This window comes from Pipistrellus hanaki (genome assembly GCF_964339955.1).
Source record: "Pipistrellus hanaki genome assembly, chromosome: 16".
NCBI lineage: Eukaryota > Metazoa > Chordata > Mammalia > Chiroptera > Vespertilionidae > Pipistrellus > Pipistrellus hanaki.
The window spans coordinates 23,615,100-23,633,360 of record NC_140518.1 but is presented as its reverse complement, the minus strand read 5'-3'; the positions used below and the strand labels follow the sequence as shown (position 1 = coordinate 23,633,360).

The following is an 18,261-nucleotide window of genomic DNA, read 5'->3' as shown; positions in this document are numbered from 1 at the left end:
AGAACCCACCGGCATCACTCATCCAGCATCTGGGCCTCCTGAGAGCCGGCCTTTCAGTTGCCTGCCTTCCTGTGGTCCCTGCCCTGGGCTCCAGCTGTCTTCACAGAGAGGCACATGGGGTCACTTCAAAACAGACTCGTTTTTCTGTTTGTTTTCAGGTGACGAATTACAGTCCGACTGGCATTCCTCTGATCCAGCTGTGGAGCGTGGTAGGAGATGACGTAAGTTCTGTCCTATTTCCCTGCATCACTGGCCAGCAGTGATGATCAACGTGGAGCTAGTCAGAGGATGTAGCTACAGACCAAGGTCTCCCAGGGGCATTTAGCGATGTCTGGAGACCTTGGTGGTTGACACAGTTGGGAGTGGGTCAAGGGCAGGGATGCTGCTAAACATTTTACAGTGCACAGGAGAGCTCCCACAGAGAAGTATTTGGCCCAAAATGTCAGTGGGCCTTGCTAGACCTTCTGCCCATCGCGTTTTCCTCTCCTCATCACATGGTATTAAAGCTTAGGTTTCTCCATGCATTGGAAAGCCTGTCCTCATGCCAGTAGGATACAGAAGTAAACACCCCCTTTGGCCCAGAAAAGGAGTCACACCCCACCGCCATTACTAGTGCACGTGTTGCCTGTGGTGGCCGCCTGGACCTGTCAGAGGGAGCATGGCCCCTGGGTGCCGGGGGCAGAGATCTCAAGGGGACTTTCTTTTCCAGGTGGTGTTGATAAACCGGTCGCTGGTGGAGCGAGGACTTGCTCAGTGGGTAGACAGCTACTACACAAGCCTCTGACCCTGCCGCAGCCGCTCGAGTCTTTTTTGCACTGTTGAAATTGGGCTTGACACTCAAGGCAAAGACTTTACATCAAAATAACAAATGTTGTCTTCCTCAGACAGTTCTTTTTTTTTCTTTAAAAAAATATTATACGATAGTCATGTTGAGAAAGGTGTTTTGTCTCTGAGACAAGGAAGGAGCTGTGGGTTCTTTTTAAAGCCATAGGATGGTGTTTAACAGGCCAATCGGGTTAACCTGGTTCTAAGCTGTTAAAAAAAATGTGGAAGGAAAACTGTCTCAACCAGTTATCCCATTCTCCCCCCTTCCCACTCCCCCTCTCCCCCATTCCTCTCCTCTTCCTTCCCATTCTCCCCCCTCCCCCACTCCTCTCCTCTTCCTTCCCACTCCCCCTCTCCCCCATTCCTCTCCTCTTCCTTCCCACTCCCGTCACCCCCATTCCTCTCCTCTTCCTTCCCACTCCCCTTCTCCCCCATTCCTCTCCTCTTCCTTCCCACTCCCCCTCTCCCCCATTCCTCTCCTCTTCCTTCCCACTCCCCCTCTCCCCCCATTCCTCTCCTCTTCCTTCCCACTCCCCCTCTCCCCCATTCCTCTCCTCTTCCTTCCCACTCCCCATCACCCCCAAGCCAAACTGATTGGAGCAGACAGGCCAAGGGATGTGTTGCTTGTTTGAGAGGGTTTCTTTTGCTTCAAAATCTTTCTTCAGGGAGCAGGACATGAACTGACTAATTGGTATTGATTATTTGTACAGCTGACATAAATGAATTTATGATGTTAACCCAGTTTTTATAAACTTCACCTACGTGTGTAAGAAGGCAGACTTTTTAATGCATATGTAAATACAAAGCAATCAGACCTCTCTCCGGCCTTGGTCCTTGGGAGAAGGGAAGTGTTTGTTACCTGGCCAAGCCTGGTTGTGATTTGTAACCATTTTCTATTTGTGCAATGTAAATATGTGTTTAAAAATGTAATATTTTATACAAGATACACTGGAGAACAAAGGGAACTCAAAGTTTTTCCACTTCCGCAGTCCAGCTTCCCATCAGCTCCTCCGCTGGGGCTCCCGTGGTGCCCCGAACACTGAACAGGGTGACTGTATGATACAGATTGTGATCCGGGGATTTTTTTTTCTGTACAAATTTGTTTAAAAAAGAAAAAAAGAAAGAAAAAAAAAAAGCAGCTCATTGAATTACCTTGCAGTGGTGTGTTTGATTCTTTTTTAAACTGTTCTCCCGCGTTGTGCAATTTTAAATAAGTAACTTAAGCTTATATAAATCTTGAATTGTATACCCTAGAGCTTTGAGTTCGTTTGTTCCATGGTGAAAAAGGTTGGGGAGTAAAGAGGGTGGTTGCAGGGTGGTGGGGCTGGAGAGCTATGGTTCTTTGAAGACGTGTTAGCCAGAAATTTCCACCTGACCTTTTCCCTCCATGCCCCACAAGGTGGCAGCAAGCGTCCTGGGCTTCCCCAGTGAGTATCTCAAACAGCCGAGTTTGAGTTTAAAGTGCTGGTTTCCAGAATTCTTTGGTTATGCTTTTTTTTTTTCCCTTTTCTTCTTTTGTTATTCCACACTAGAGGATACTTTTTCCATTGCTTTTCAAAGAGTGGGAGGGAGGGAGAAAGAAAGGGGGGCAGAGAGAAAGATCAGTGTAAGAGAGATATATCAACGGGTTGCTTCCCACATGTGCCCTGACAGGGAGTGGGGGTGAGGTGGGGGTGGAAGGGAAGCATACTCGCAACCCTAGTGTATGCCCTTGACTGGGAATCAAATTCACAATCCATCTATGTGTAGGCTGATGCTCTAACCACTGAGAAACACCAGCCAGAGCTAGTTATACATTCTTAAAGGTCTACTAAGTTATTACCATGTAGTGCTAAGAATGATATAAAATATACATACATGTCGAGAGCAGATGATAAATCTTGACTTACTAGTCTCTCCTCAAAGGCAGGCTCAGGCCCCTGGGGTCTCTGGGGAGCTGATATAGCCCCAGGGCCCTTCACACTGAAGGAACTCTGCCGAGCTTCGATAACCCGTGGTTAAAGCCAGTTTCCCTCCTCTGAGGAAGAGGCGGTGAATGGTGCCAGTGAGGTGAAATCACGGACCTGGGCCTGCCGTGCAGAGGGGCCGCAGGAGCTCCCAGCCCCGGCGGTGATCGGAGTGCTTCAGCCAAGTCGTGTGACAGCAGGCCCTGGCCTTTTCCGTGCAGCCCTCACCACTGGAGCAGCGAGGAACTATGGGAGACCTCAAGCTAGTTTGGGGAGAGCTTGTAAAGCCTGGTGTGCAGGTTTGGACTTATATTCGGGAGCCGTGGAGGGGTTTTAATGGAGGGAACCACACAGTTTGGGTGCAGGGAGGAAGATGGGCGGGGAGGGGGGTGTGTGGATGAACAGAGACTAAAGCCAGGGGCTTCCTCTGGGATGTCTCCTGGGTGACAAGCGATGGAGTCGGCATCCCCGGATAAAGGCCCCATGGAGAGGGGAAAGCAGTGGGCACAGGAGGTGGGCTGCCATGTGTCTCAGGTACTTTCAGCTGAGCCTTCCGGGGACGGTTTATTGAACATGCTGGAGGTTGCTGAAGGCCTGTACTCTGAAAAAACACTTCTCCGATTATGTGGGCCTTTTATTACTTTCTATGGTTCTAGAAAAGTTGATTTTGACCATTTTGCCAGTAATCTTGTCGCTTTTTTTTTTTTTTTTTTGCTCCTCACCCGGGGATATTTTTTCCATTGATTTTTGGAGAGTAGAAGGGAGAGGGAGAGATAGAAACACCAAGGTGAGAGAGACACATCAGTTGGTTGCCTCTCACATGCCCCCGACCAGGGGTGGGAGCTGCAACTGAGGTACCTGCCTTGACTGGAATCAAACCCGGGACCTTTCAGTTGATCTCTATCCATTGAACCAAACTGGCTAGGACAATCTGGTCACTTTTACGGAGGAACAGATTTCTAGAGGCCCAGCTCCGCCATTCTGGCACATACTTTTTAGACTTGTTCTTTGAATCAATGACCTGTGTACCACCCAGGGGACAGCTTAAGTGTGTTTGAAAACTCCCGGGAAAAGCCATTGCTGGAGAGAGGTTGGTGGCCTGGGCTGGCGGAGGGAAGTGGGATGCTGGCCTGAGGAGGCTCCAGTTCTCAGCCTGTTCTCCCTTCAGATACTTGTGTAAGCGGCCTCCCCTCGGGGCCCTGCTAGAAATGGGGGGGCTGGTTCTAGGGTGCTGGTACACCTCAAACAGCCTCAGTTATGCCACATAGCGGGATTTCTAACCATCACAGGCTTAGGATAAAACAAGTTAATAGCCAGAGTTATGAAGTGCTCACTGTTTCGGACACTGCTGTTTTATAGGTAGACTTGGTCCTCATGACAACCCAGCAAGGCAGACTGGCCTGGAGGTGGAAGGTGGTGACGGTAGAAAGTGGGTTTTGGAAGGAGCTGAGCTGAGGCGCAGAGCCAGGCTTTGCCCTGCCGGGTTCCCTCAGCCATGGCTCCTCTGAAGCCTCAGGAGGAGGACAGTGCTTGCCCGTCTCCCCAGATAAATGCCACTGTGGGTACATGATTGGCTCATGGGAAAGTTTTGAAACTTTGAATGAAAAAAACCCCAAAACATTACAACAGGAGAGATCAGTCATTTTGCTTATATGAAAAATTAAAATCTTAGTAATGTAAACCAGATCAGAAAACACCTGTAGCATCAAGGCCAACAGGGTGAGCCTTCTAATGGATGATGCTGGTCTCAAGGGAAAGCATAGTCTCCATTGGGAAGTGTGGACACATTTGGGCAAGAAGATGGAGAATCAGGGTATTTCTAGACCAGCGCTGTCCAATGGAAATATAAGAGCCTCCAGTGTAATTTAAATGTTTCTAGGAGCCATAATACAAAGGAAAAAGAAGCAGCTGGAATTAATAATAGTGTGACCCTCTATCTCATTTCAATATGTAATGGACATTAAGAATATTAATGAGTTCCTTTACTCAGTCTTTGAAATTGGTGTGCATATGTCCCACTTCCAGCCTTCTGTCCAGACTAACCACAGCTCAGGTGCTCAGTAGCCACAGGTGGCTTGAGACAACCATCCTAAAACTAGTATAGTCCTCTGATTGCAGGCACACAAATGCTAACAGCCTTCTTTCTGCATGTTCTTACGTCATTGAAGAAGTGCTGGGTTCTCACATTTTCCCAGATGAATTTCAGAATAATTTGGGGAAGGGGATCATGGCTAGTGTTCTGAAGAATAATGCATGTTGGTTTGGTATAAAGTTTTATGTAATCTATGAAATTGGGCATGTAAATTATTCAAATTTATTGTTTTTTGTCCTTCCCCTCCATCCTCTTATTTTTTTAAATAAATTTTTATTGTTTATATTATTACAAATGTTCCTGTTTCTCTCCCCCCCCCCCCCCCCGCATTGCTCTCCACCAGGTTCCCACCCCACCCTCTGCCCTTTCCCCACTCCCCACTGTCCTCATCCATAGGTGCACAGTTTATGTTCAGTCTCTTCCCACATCCTCCTCTCCCCTTTTCCCCAAGAATCGTCAGTTCACTCCCCTTCCATACCTCTGATTCTATTATATTCAACAGTTAATATTGTTCATCAGATTTTTTAAAAAAATTTCTTGGTTTATAAATTCACTTGTTGATAGTTACGTATTTGTTGTTCATAATTTTTATCTTTATTTACTTTCTCTTCCGAAAGAAGCCCCCCCTTCAGCAATTCATATAATTCTGGTTTGGTGGTGATGAACTCCTTTAGCTTTTTTTTTATTAGTGAAGCTCTTTATTTGGCCTTCGATTCTGAGTGATAGCTTTGCTGGGTAGATTATCTTTGGCTATAGGTTCTTACTATTCATAACCTTGAATATTTCTTGCCATTCCCATTTGGCCTGCATGGTTTCTGTTGAGAAATCAGCTGACAATCGTATGGGTGCTCCTTTTTAGGTAACTACCTGCTTTGCTCTTGCTGCTTTTAATATTCTCTCTTTGTCTTTTGCTCTTGGAATTTTAATTATGATTTGTCTTGGTGTGGTCCTCTTTGGATTCCTTTTGTTTGGAGTTCTGTGCGCTTCCTGGACTTGTAAGTCTAATTCTTTCACCAGGTGGGGGAAGTTTTCTGTCACTATTCTTTCAGTATGTTTTCAATATCTTGCTCTCTCTCATCTTCTGGGACCCCCATAATTCTGATGTTGGTTCGCTTGAAGTTGTCCCAGAGGTTTCTTACATTATCTTCAACTTTCTGGATTCTCTTGCCTTCTTGCTTCTGCAGAGGAGTGTCTTCTGGCTCTTTATGTTCCAAATCTTTGACTTGATTCTTGCGATCTTCCATTCTGTTTTTAGGACTCTATAATATTTTTTATTTTAGACAATGTATTCTTTATTTCTTGTTGATCCCTTATCATTTCTTGTTGATTCCTTATTAATTCTAATTGATCCCTTTTCATATCCTCATAGGTCTTATCAACCTTTTCTAGGAAATTCTTGAAAAACCTTATAAGCGTAGATTTGAACTCTATATCCAGTTGCTTTTTGTCCTCCATTTCTTTTGTTTGTGATCTATTTCGTTGTCTCGGCATTTTCGCAGCTTCCCTGATGGGGCGGGGTTTCAGGGTGGAGCCTACAGCCTTGGCTTCCATCAGCCCCGCCCTATGAGGTTCCTGAGTCTCAGTAATCCCCAGGGTCCTTCAGTACTCATTGCAAGCACCTCTGAGAGAAAGGTGCCCTTGATTTTTGCCTGCTACCCAAACAGTCTAGGCTCTCCCCCAATGAGCCTGGAACTGGGGTTCAGTTCAGTTGGAAGTGGAGTTGGAGGTGGCGTTCAGAGCAGTCTGGAGTTTTTGTCTCCTTCCCGTCAGGGCAATCCCACGGCACAGCTAACCATCCCTTCTCTGTGTGCAATGTGCGCGCCTACGGGGGCTCTGCCTTTCACCGCTCCCCCGGGGTTCCACCTTACAGCCCAGCTCCCTCTGTTTGAGCCTGGGTCCCTGGGGTCTGGCCTAGAACTGGGGTTCAGAGCAGTCGTAATTGGGGTTCAGCACAGTCCGGAGCTTTTGTCTCCTTCCCACTAGGGAACACCAGCCAGGCACTCAGCCGCCCCTCCTCTCCAGCTCCGTCCTCTCCGAGCGCTGTGTGTCTCCGTACCTTAGGCTTTTACAGCTCCTCCGTCCTTCCTTCTGGTTTTCTCCTTGCTTCTCGTTGTAGAATTTCCAGTCAGTCGACTTTCCTGTAGTTCTGGGTAATGTCCATTTTATAATTTAGTTGTATTTTATTGAAATTGTTGTGTGTGGCTGTGGCTAGGTGTTTACCTGTGCAGCCATCTTGGATTCTCTCTCACTATTTTATTTTTTTGGGGGAGGGGGGCATTTGGAGGGGCTGTACTATTTGTTCATTTGTAAGAAAATTAAATGATTCTGCTATTGTCATGTTTTCCAGTTACTCTTTCCAGCTTCTTTTGTGAAAGGGCTCATGAAAGGTATTTCCTCATCAGCATTAAAATAGCTTTGGTATCCTGTTTGGTGCTTTGTTTTGAATTTTATATCCTTTTTCTTTGTCACTTTAGTTGAGGGGTTTGTAAACATTTTGCTAGGATTACTTTTTTATTTTTAAAATGTTTTTGTTGCCCTAGCTGGCTTGGCTCAGTGGCTAGGGAGTTGGCCTTTGGACTGAAGGGTCCTGGTTCAGTTCCGGTCTGGGGCATGTGCCCAGTTGCAGTCTCAATCGTGCAGGAGGTGGCCAATTAATGATTCTCATCATTGATGTTTCTCTCTCTCTCCCTCTCCCTTCCTCTCTGAAATCAATTGAGTTACGTCCCCATACACCAAATCATTGTGATACACCCACAGTGTTGGTGTGTTGGATGATGCTCTAACCAGCTGAGCTACCTGGCCAGGGCTAGGATTATTATTATTATTATTTTTAATCCTCACCCGAGGATATTTCTCCATTGATTTTTAGAGAATGGAAGAGAGAGAGAGAATTCGAAATATCAATGTGAGAGAAACACATTGATTGGTTACCTCTTCCATAAGCCCCGACCAGGGAGGGCCCTCAGGAGAAGTTTGCAATCAAGGTACATGCCCTCAATTGGAATTGAACCCAGGACCCTTCAGTCTGCAGGCCAATGCTCTATCCACTGAGCCAAACCATCTAGGGCTAGGATTATTTTTTAAGTGAAATCTGCGAAGTCCATAGGTGAGTTTAACTTGTTATTGTGATCACTATTGTATTATTTGCCATTTAGTTTATTTTCCTATTATTTTCTAATTTTTTTCTTTTTATTTGCTTGATTAAAAATTTCCCCTCTAGTAAATTTATCATTTAACATCTTATTTCTGTGCCAATAACTCTGATAACTCTGACTTATACTTCTCAGTTTCACTTAAAGTGTCCTTCCTCCTTAAACATTAAGAAACTCAACAGAATGCCAGATTTCTGTCCTTCCTATAAGTATGCACACACACACACACACACACACACATACTCTGTCTCCTGGGTTTTGTTGGAACATATAGAATACAGTTCAGAATTCCAAACTTCTCACATAAACCTTTCTCTCAAGGATCTTCTAATGGTGACATTAAACTTGAGTCATGCTATCAAAAAATGTTTTGGCCCAACCTTCTTTTTCACCAGCTTCCTTGCTCATCTGTTTGCTGTGTACCTGTTCCTGAGTTCGTAATTATGATTCGCTTCTAATGTTTTTGGAGTGTCTCTCTGAATTTTTTGTTCTCAGAACACACATGCATCCTTGCACATGTGAACCGTCCTTTCTGCCCTGACACTGCAGCAGCTGTTAGCTGAGCATCCCTGCTGGAGTGCCTGTCTCCTTGCCAGACTTCCGCCTTCCCACCCCATAGGAGGATTGTACGTCTTAGTGCTGTTGAGCTTGGGCATGGTCAAGGACAGGTGGGTAGAGGTGGCGTGCGTCCCAAGGCAGACACTGCAAGAGGCAGCGTGTGGCTCATGTGCCCAGCGTCAGCCACATTCAGGTCCAGACTAGACCATGCACCTGGGTCCCAGTGTGAAGACTAGAACAGAGATGCAGCCAACCAGTGACGTGGTATAGGAAGCAGTGAGGTATATTTTTTAAAAATTAGCTTTGTCGTATAATATATACACATTGAATTGCATAAAGTGCACAGATCTTGAGTATGGAATGAGATGCATTTTTACTCATAATGGGTAATCAGCAGATGAAGATAGAGGAATATTTCCTGGACCCCAGGACTTCTCTCATGCCCTTCTCTAGTCTTACCCTCTCCCCAATGACCAGTATTCTTTTATTTAAAAAATTTTTATATCCTCACTTGAGGATATGGTTGTCTCTCCTACACGCCCCAACTGGGGACTGAACCCGCAACCTAGGAATATGCCCCGACTGGGAATCGAACCTTTTGGTGTACAGGATGACTCTCCAACCATTAGCCACACTGGCCAGGGCGACCAGGGTTCTTTTATCGCTCAGATTAGTTTTGTCTGTTCTGTCGTGTGAATGGACTCATCCACTAAGGATGCTAGCTGCTTCTGCTCACCATGGTGTCTGGCTGTGTGCATTCCGCTGTATGAATGCACTGCGACTTATTTATCCATTCTTGGATGTTCACTTAGGCCTCTTTTGGGGCCGAAATGAATGAAGCTGTTATGATTCATTCTTGTGTTTTTGGTGGATTTGTTTTCATTTCTCTTGGGCCTGCACCTGGCACTGCTGGCCCACGGGGTAGGAATATGTTCAGCTTCAGTAGTTATTTGCATATTGAGACATTAAAAGGCTCACCAGGTGACTCCGATGTGCTTCTGGGAGGGAGAACCCCAGTCCAGAGAGACAGCTCTAAACGCCTGCTGCCCAGTTAGCTCCCCTCCCAGGGCCTGTGAGTTCTGCCAGGCTGCCCAGTCCCCCTCCGGGAAATCCCTAAACGGTGTCTGTTGCTTGCCACCAGTGAGCCCTGTCCAACCAGACGTGTAGTTCCAGTCTAACTCCTATCCTCACTCCGAATCTGCTTCAGCGTTAAATTCTCATCCCCATCGTCTCTGTGGACTGGGTGTCAGCTTCCAGTCTCTGTCTCCCCTGCCGGAGCCTCACCGCCTGCAGCAACCCAGCTCGGACGCTGGCCCCATTTCTTCCTTCTGTGTCCTCCGGGCCATGTGGACATGTGGACGTGGAAGCGGTCGATCTACAGCATCCTCAGTTCTGAGAGCACAGCAGGGTTGACCTGAGGCTGAACCGGCACAAAGCACGTCAAGCACTTAGTAAGGGCCCTGGTGGAAGGAGCTCAGAAGTGATGCTGACATGCAGATCACTGGACGCTTCCTTCGCCGCTGAGTTCGGGGGGACTGCACACCACGTGGAGAGAACACGTTCAGTAAACCAGGCACTGGCCACCGGGGCTGTCGAGCTCTTGAAATGTTTCTCGTCCAAGATGAGCCGTGTTGTCAATGGGAAATACATACTTTATGAGAAGACGAATGGTTACATGTTAGAAGAATACTGTGGCTATATAGCAGGTTAAATGAAATGCAGTCACACTGGTTTTTTTTCTAAAAAGTGGCAAGGCTGGGTAAGGGAACACCATTTAGAGGTCACACCCTTTCAGATAGCGTTTCTCGAATTGGGGGGCTCTGTGGAGAGTTTATGGCCTCAAAAGATCTGTCCTCCAGTCTTAGTGCTGCCCTGTGGTGGTTCAGAGGGTGAAAAGAGATCCTTTCGTTTCAATAAAAAACTTAACCTAAAAAAATAACCAGATACAAGCAAACACACTCCACACTAGCCCTGAACTTCTCTGGTCTCGAACCACTAGATGGCGCCATAACACAAGTTTCTGGAAACATTCCCTGCTTTAGCACAGGTTCTCCAAAGGGTTCTCTCCTTCTCAGATCTTACCTGAAATGCACATTCTCAGGCCACACCCCAGACCCCCTGCATCAGAAACAGGGTTGTAACGCCCGCCCATGTGGTTCTACTGCACACTGAAGTTTGAGAATCGCTGTAGCTTGGGTGAGCGAGTAGGATGCACACAGAGGGCTTGCTGGAGGGGCAGGGGGGACAGTGGGGGAGGGGAGAGTGAAGGAACAATTCCAAATTGTCCACATGTGGGCAGAACTACAAATCAGGGAGCAGTTAAGGAACAAGAGACTTGGTGGGTTTGTACTTTTCTTTTTAGATAAGGGATGTCAGATGGTGCCACTGGCGAACCCCCACTTTAGGGCAGAGGTCCCAGTCCAGGAGCCTTTGGGCAGCCTCTGTGCCCTCTAATGGCTGTTTATTTCTGCCGGTTTTGAAATTTCACCAAAGCACCGCTGTGTTAATGGACTAAAATCTCGCAACCCTCTCAAGACGATCCAGGAAAATGGATGCTCAGAACTGAAAAAAAAAGAAGCTTGAGACCAGGTGGAAAAATCACTAGCGAATTAAAACCTTATTTCTATCTTTCCAATCCAATCTGTGTTCTGAGGGGTGGCCAGTGCCAGAATGAACTCGCATCCTTTTATTTTTCCCCCCCTGACAGACAAAAATCCCTTTCGCAGGTGGCTCCCGAGCCTTCATAGGGGCAATGCATCATGCAAATATTTTTTTTTTTTCCTGCTACGTGTACGGTTTAGTTTGATTTATTTTTGATGTCAGAAACAAAACGGAAAGTTAAGGCTTTAAAAATGAGCGCGGCTGGCTGAATAAATAAATAATATGCTCTTGGCCAGAACCTGCCAGTGCCTCCTTAATTGCCCATTGATTCTTTAATTCTCTGCACTTTAACATCTACAGAAATTAAGAGGCCACAGAGCATGGACATGTCTTTTGTTAAACAAATTAGGAAAGCGGGGGTTTTAGAAGGAGTAGCCCTGCCTGGGCTTTGACTTACATTTAAAGGCAGGAGGATGAAGTCAGGAGCCTCAGATGTCTCCTCCTGGGGCAGGTGGGCCTCCCCTTGACTTCCTGGCCATGAATATTTATGAGGTGTCCGCGGACCTGAGAACGCACAGAACACAGAGCCACTTAGCGACAGGAAGGCGCAGGCTCCTGGGGGAGGCAGGGCGTCTCCATTTCTTTCAGGGAAACCGCTCTGGGAGGTTTCTTTCATCTCATTTCCAGGTTTGATGCGGGTAACAGTCGGCTTCATCACCAGGGGAGACCACTGATGCGTCCTGAAAGGCGGGGGAGCCCCGGGTGGGCCTCCGTGCTTACCCCACCCTCGGCCTTCTGGGCCAGTCCTTCCAAACCGCACAAAGTTTAAGGTCCTGCTGCACCTGTGTGGCTCAGTGGTTGAGCATCGGCCTATGAACCAGGAAGTCATGGTTCGATTCCTGGTCAGGGTATATGCCCAGGTTGTGGGCTCGATCCCCACTCAGTGGGGGGCATGCAGGAGGCAGCCGATCCATGATTCTCTCTCATCATTTATGTTTCTGTCTCTCCCTCTCTCTTCTTCTCTGAAATAAATATATATATATACACATACAAATATATATATATATATATATATATATCTATACACACACACACACACACACATATATATTATATACAATATATATAATTTTTTTTTTAAGAAGAAAGTTTAAGGTCTCTGACCTCTGTGCCTCCCAGGACTCTCTCCACTGTTGGCTCTTCCTTCTTTCCCTAACTCATGGCGAGGTCCCCGCTCCAGAAAGTATTTCCAAAACCACACCTTCAGCCTCCGCCTATCCTTTTGCCGTGACATCACCTCTTGGTTATTGAGTCCCTTGAAAGCAAGACGTAAGTTTTTTTAAGTTTCTGAAACTGGCATATGACACATCATAGGCCCTCAAAAATATTTGGTCAGTGAAAACTCAGTGAACAGGAGGAAACGCCCAGGAAGTCACTCCATGGCCATTTCCTTGTTCTCGGGGTTCCAGCCCCTCACAGCGCTGTGCCAGGAAGGCCCACCTCAGATCTCCGTTAAGCCTGGGGGAGGTGTGTCCAGGCCGAGCGGGAGGAGGTTAAATGAGGAAACACGGGCCGAGCCCTTGACCGCCCACCCACCATGGTGAGGAGGTCTGGACGTGTGGGGCCCATCCCGGCTCAGACTCCGGGGAATCCATGCTGGGTCTGGTAGGACGTGGTGTGAGCTCATATGGAGGAAAGGCCGTATCCTGCAGGGTTTTAGACCGTTGAACACCAAGGCATCTGACCACCAAGGCTGAACCCTTCCAACTTGCGAAGGCAGTCCACAGGGACGACGCGGTCGGCATATCAGCTAAGAGCTCCAGGCTCTCAGGGAAGTTACTTAACCCTCTGGGCCTCCGTCTGTGCATCTGTAACCTAGGGTCAGTAGCAATGGTGCCGCCTCAAATGTGGGAGGAATTACGTGTGAAGTTTCTGGCAGCGGGCGCTGGGTAAGTATTTTGTTTATGTCCTTCAGCTGCTGCTTGGGTGGGGGTGAGGACAGGAGCATGTGCTGGATGTTTCTCTGTAAAAGTCTGCTTTTGGGGGCTCTTCCAGGGTGGGGTCTACCTCCTCCTGGACCAGGGAGCCCCATCCTTTCCTCCACATTGAAGACCCAACTGCTGGTCTCCCCTCTGTTCATCCCCTGGAGCCACCAGGGAACGCCTCCTGGGCTGTCATTACGGCTCCAGGGTGAGACTACCAGCCAAACACCTGCTGGCCAGGCCTCTGCCTCCAGGGGCCCTTTCCTTCTGAGCTGGGCTGGGGGGTGCGGGTGAGGCTGGGACTCCCTATCCAGGCATGTCCTCCGCTGGCTGCCGTCAGGACTCCTCGTGCGCTGTCCTCTCCCAGTGCCAGTTCCCCTCTCCCTCACCTTCTTCCTCCCATTAGAATTCTCGCCCTTCCACTTATCAAACCCGCGGCGCACCTGCCCGTCTCCGCCACTGTCAACATCCCCGCTTCTGTGTCTCCTGCAGCCTGGCGCCCGGCGGCTCCTCTCGGGCAATTACGATTCCATCCCCAGCTCACGTCGGAAGTGTTTGTTCCTCTCTCTGAACGTTCCCGCTAATTTCTACTGACTGTTTATCCAGCCTTTGAAACCGGCTGGCTTGCTACTTACTCAGGAAGTGCAGCCCCCAGAGGGAGAGAGCAGGGGACACAGAGCAACAGTTAGGACAGGAAGGAAAGACACTTCAGAGGGGGGGGGGGGGGGGGAGGGAGGAATCTGGAGGGCCCCTGGGGAGGGAGGATGGTGGGGTGGGGGTGGGGGTGGGGCCGGCCAGGCTCTGCTTTTTGGGTTAGCAGTTTGGTCCAGTTCTTTACCATGTAAGTACGCGTGCATGTGTCCGTGGAGTGGCAAACCTGTATATACATATGTGCAGGAGGCAGGAGAAAGCTGTCAGCCTTTTGTTCTGCAAAGCAGCTGAGAGTGTGAGAGAAGGAAATGCCCTTCTCTGAAGAGAAGAATGGGGGGCAGAGAAGACGGTCCAACAGGGAGGGGACAAAGAGGAGGGACGGGAAGGCGGGAGCCGGAGGGAGGCTGGTGGCCCGAGGAGCACTGTGCCGCTGTGTCTGCTATGAGGTGCTGCTTGCTCTCGTCAGTGTTCACAGATACTGTGGCTTTTAGGCACCAGCCTTGTCTCTGAAGTTGCTAGGAGTGTGGGGACGGGAGAGAAGTGTGTTTGGTTAGTGAACTGATGCCAGGAGACAGGGCTGAGAGCAGATTAGGAGGAGGCTGGGGATCTAGAGCTCCCAGTTATTGGGGGTGGGAGGACACTGGGCCAGAGCTTTGACCTATGGAATGGGGGCTGGAATCAGGGTCACCCCACAATTGGGAGCCAGGGGACCCCAGCCAGCATCTGGTGTTATCTACATAAACACGCACACGTGTGCTTTCATGTAAAATGTGTCAGTGCAAAATCATACATAACAAATATGCATAAACTATGTACAGTGTGTTAAATAGAGTTATAAAGGCATAACCATCATGTAAGATAAAATAGAAAATACATAAAATCAAACACATATGTAATATAAGTACAATACGAAGAGTATACTTATAGTACATAACCATGTATCTATACTTCTATACTAATAAAAGGATAATATGCTAATTAGACCGGGAGACCTGGATGTCCTTCCGGACAAAGCTAAGGCGGTGGGGCCGAGGCAGAGGTGGTTAGGGGCGATCAGGCCAGGAGGGTAGTGGGGTTGAGCAGGCTGGCAGAGGGGGTCAGTTGGGGCCTAGCAGGCTGCCGTGGCAGGGGGGTAAGACAGTTGGGGGTGATCAGGCTGGCAAGTGGGGGCAGTTGGGGACAAGCAGGCTGGCAGGCAGGTGAAGGTTAGGAGCCAGTGGTCTCAGATTGCGAGAGGGATGTTAGACTGACGGTTTAGGCCCAATCCCTGGGACATTCCCCAATGGGTCCCAGATTGGAGAAGATGCAGTCTGGGCTGAGAGATACCCACCCCACTGCACGAATTTTGAGCACCAGGCCACTAGTGAGGTGATAATATGCATAAAATAGAGATGCCATCATGTTTTAAATATATAGCTATAGACTATCTACAAAATAGAATAGAAAAAAATCTTGTGCTACAAAATTTAGTCACATCTTTCATTTTTTTTTCTTTCTGACAACCTACCTTTATGGGGCGTATGTATTTACATGTTTAACATTACTGATATGTAATTGGCATACAGTAAAGTTGCACATGTTTAAGGTGAACAACTGGTACACTGTGACCCACGTACACACCTGTGACCCCATTCCCACAGCCAGGGTAACGAGCGCATCCTGCTCCCCCCAAAGTTTAGCCGATCCCCTTGTGTTGCCTCCTGTCCCAGCCCCGCCTCACTCCCCGGCCCAGGCAACCAATAACCTGCTTCCTATCATTGTGTTTTCTGGAATCCTGTAGATGGAACCGTACAGTGTGTATTCTCTTCCGCCTGGTTTCTCGCAGCACATTTTTTTTGAGACTCATCCGTGTGGTTGCACGTATCTGTGGTCTCTCCTTTGTGTCGCTGAGCTGCATTGAATGGATGTACCTCACTTTGTTTACCCAGACACCTGTTGGAGGATATTTGGGTTTAATATTCAAATGACAACATCTCCACGCCCCCCAGGCCATGAAGTGCAGGAAGTTCTTCCCTCCTCCAGGTTTCCCCTCCTTTCTCCAGAGTCCCAAGGCTGCAGGGTTCACTGTTCCCTGGATCGGCACCCGCTGGCAGCATGGCGCCCTGCCCTGGGCTGCGTGCTGCCTCACCCACACCCCCTCGCCCCCTCAGCACAGGCAGCCTGGGCATGTGGGGCAGGCCAACATGCCCGCCTGTGTCTGTGGCTCCTTGGGGACCTGGGGCAGAAGTCCCAGAGCCACCACGCAGTGTCCAGGCCAGCCCCGCCCCGCTCCAGGACAAAGACTCTGCCGGGTGTCCTCCAGGCCTCCCGGGGTGCCCGTGTGCTCACACTCACGTGAAAGCTCTCTCTACAGAAGCTCAGCCCCACTGCTGGCCTAGAGCCTCTGTGCTGCCCACGGTCCCCAGCTGTCACTTCTGGAAGGCTCTGGGCTTTCTTAGGAGCAGCCCTCCGTGTTCCCTCCAGCCTCCTGCCTGGCCTCTCCTTTCCGCTCAGTGCCCCACAGCCACCCTGGCCCCCTTGCTGATCCTCCAGCCACAGGAGCGCCTCAGGGGCTTCGCACTTGCTGTTCCCTCTGCCTGGAACACTCTTCCCCCAGACGACTTCTCCTTTCTTACCCACAATCCCACCCAGCACTTCATGTGTGTTTTTATATGCACCACCCTCTAGTGCGCCATACAGTTTACTCCTCTCTCTTAGTTACATGTCTCCCCACCAGAACAGAAGCTCCCCGAGGGCAGTGATTTGTCTACTATGCTCATCCGTATTCTCAGCTCCTAGAGCAGGGGTCCTCAAACTTTTTAAAGTGGGGGCCAGATCACGGTCCCTCAGAGAGCTGGAGGGCCGGACTATATGAACTACTAATTCCCACTGTAACACCTCGGCTGCGCTCACTACCCAAAAAACCTGGCGGGCCAGATCAGACTCCTCTGCGGGCCGCATGTGGCCCGCGGGCCGTAGTTTGAAGACCCCTGTCCTAGAGCGCCCGGCCCATAGCAGGTGCTTCCGTAGTTGTCAAAAGGATGAATGAATAAACAGACACCTGGCTCCTTGTGCTGGAGAAGAGCATCCCATCTGTCCAGGATGAATAACCTAAAATGGGCGGGATGCTCCCCTACTGAGAACTGAGGGCACTGAGCTCTTTGGCAAGTCCTGGCAGGACCAACCCCCTATGTCCCCAAGGCTGAGCTTTGGGGCCTAAAAGAACAGCTCCTCCAGTTTGCAAACTTTAAAAAAAAAAAAAACCCCAAAAAAACCCAGGGTATTCCTCCTCTCCCCTCCAACTCCCCCGCCCCCGGCCCCGCTCCCCAGGGTCTTCCTGTAATTCCACCATGCAGAATAGATTAAATGGGTATTTTATTAGTCGAGAGCTTCGTGAAATGTGGCGCTTATGTCACAGTAACACACCCCTTTCGTTGCTTCGTCTTGATAAACATGCCATGGTCATGCACAGCGGCAGCTTTTAGGAGAAACTGACACAGGGTCAAGGGTATTCAGGAAATCTCGGGACTTTTTTTTGGTTTGCTTGTTTGTTTAATACATTTTTATTGATTCCAGAGAGGAAGAGAGAGATAGAAGCTTCAAAGAGAGAGGATCGTTGATGGGCTGCCTCCCGCACACCCCACCCTGGGGGATCAAGGTTGCAACCCGTGCATGTGCCCTGACCGGGAATCGAACCCTGACCTCGAGTTCACAGGTCAGTGCTCCACCACTGAGCCACACCCGCCAGGCTTCGGGACTATCTTCATGACTTTCCTGTGAATGCAAATTTACCAACAGAAAGAGTTTATTTAAAATTTTGTGCTGCGTTACACAATGCCGTTTGAAAAGCAAACCGAAAAACACACGCCCACGCCTTTGTAATTATGGATGACAAGGAACATCTTCCAGAACATACAAATGATCACTGTTTTGCTTGGGTTACCCAATATTGGAAAAAAACAAAACAAAACAAAAACCTTGACGCTCTCAGCTAAACAGTTGAAAATGGCAAAGGATTTTACCAGCTGCTCGCCTTGTGGTCTCAGGATGCGCTCCAATTAAACCGGGAAAGCTTGGGGCTCGTGGGAAACGAGGGAAGCAGGCGGTCCAGTTGGCGCCATGCTGGGGTGCAGGGGGTTAACCTTTTCCACGGAGCCCACTGGAGTGTATGCGCATGCAGCCCCTGCAGTTGTCAAGGAGTTTAAAATACATTTGGAAGGTGACACGGGAATCAAACGCTTTTGGAGAACCCGTGAAGCTTTGCTGGGGCTTCGCCACACACAACTTGAAAACCACGGGTCTAGTCACAGTTCCCATTTTACAGATGAAGAAACTGAGGCCTAGAGAGGGGATGAGACTAAGGTCTTACCACAAGACAACCTTGTTTTTCCCATCACAAGACTCATTCCTATAGATGGATGCAACTGGGTTATTCTTTTATTTTCTTTTAAAAAATATATTTTATTGATTTTTTT

At 48.6% G+C, this 18,261-nt stretch overlaps 1 protein-coding gene across 2 annotated transcripts in view; it reads left to right on the top strand.

Annotated features, from left to right (window-relative positions):
• Positions 1-2,071, top strand: part of AKAP1 (A-kinase anchoring protein 1) — a 31,101-nt gene extending 29,030 nt beyond the window's left edge. For both annotated transcript variants that reach the window (XM_084862557.1, XM_084862558.1), the window contains exons 10-11: positions 159-221; positions 710-2,071. In XM_084862557.1, the coding sequence (XP_084718683.1) occupies positions 159-221; positions 710-784 (138 nt within the window). In that variant the 3' untranslated portion in view covers positions 785-2,071. The remainder of the gene's footprint in view (positions 1-158; positions 222-709) is intronic.
• The last annotated feature ends 16,190 nt before the right edge of the window (positions 2,072-18,261 follow it).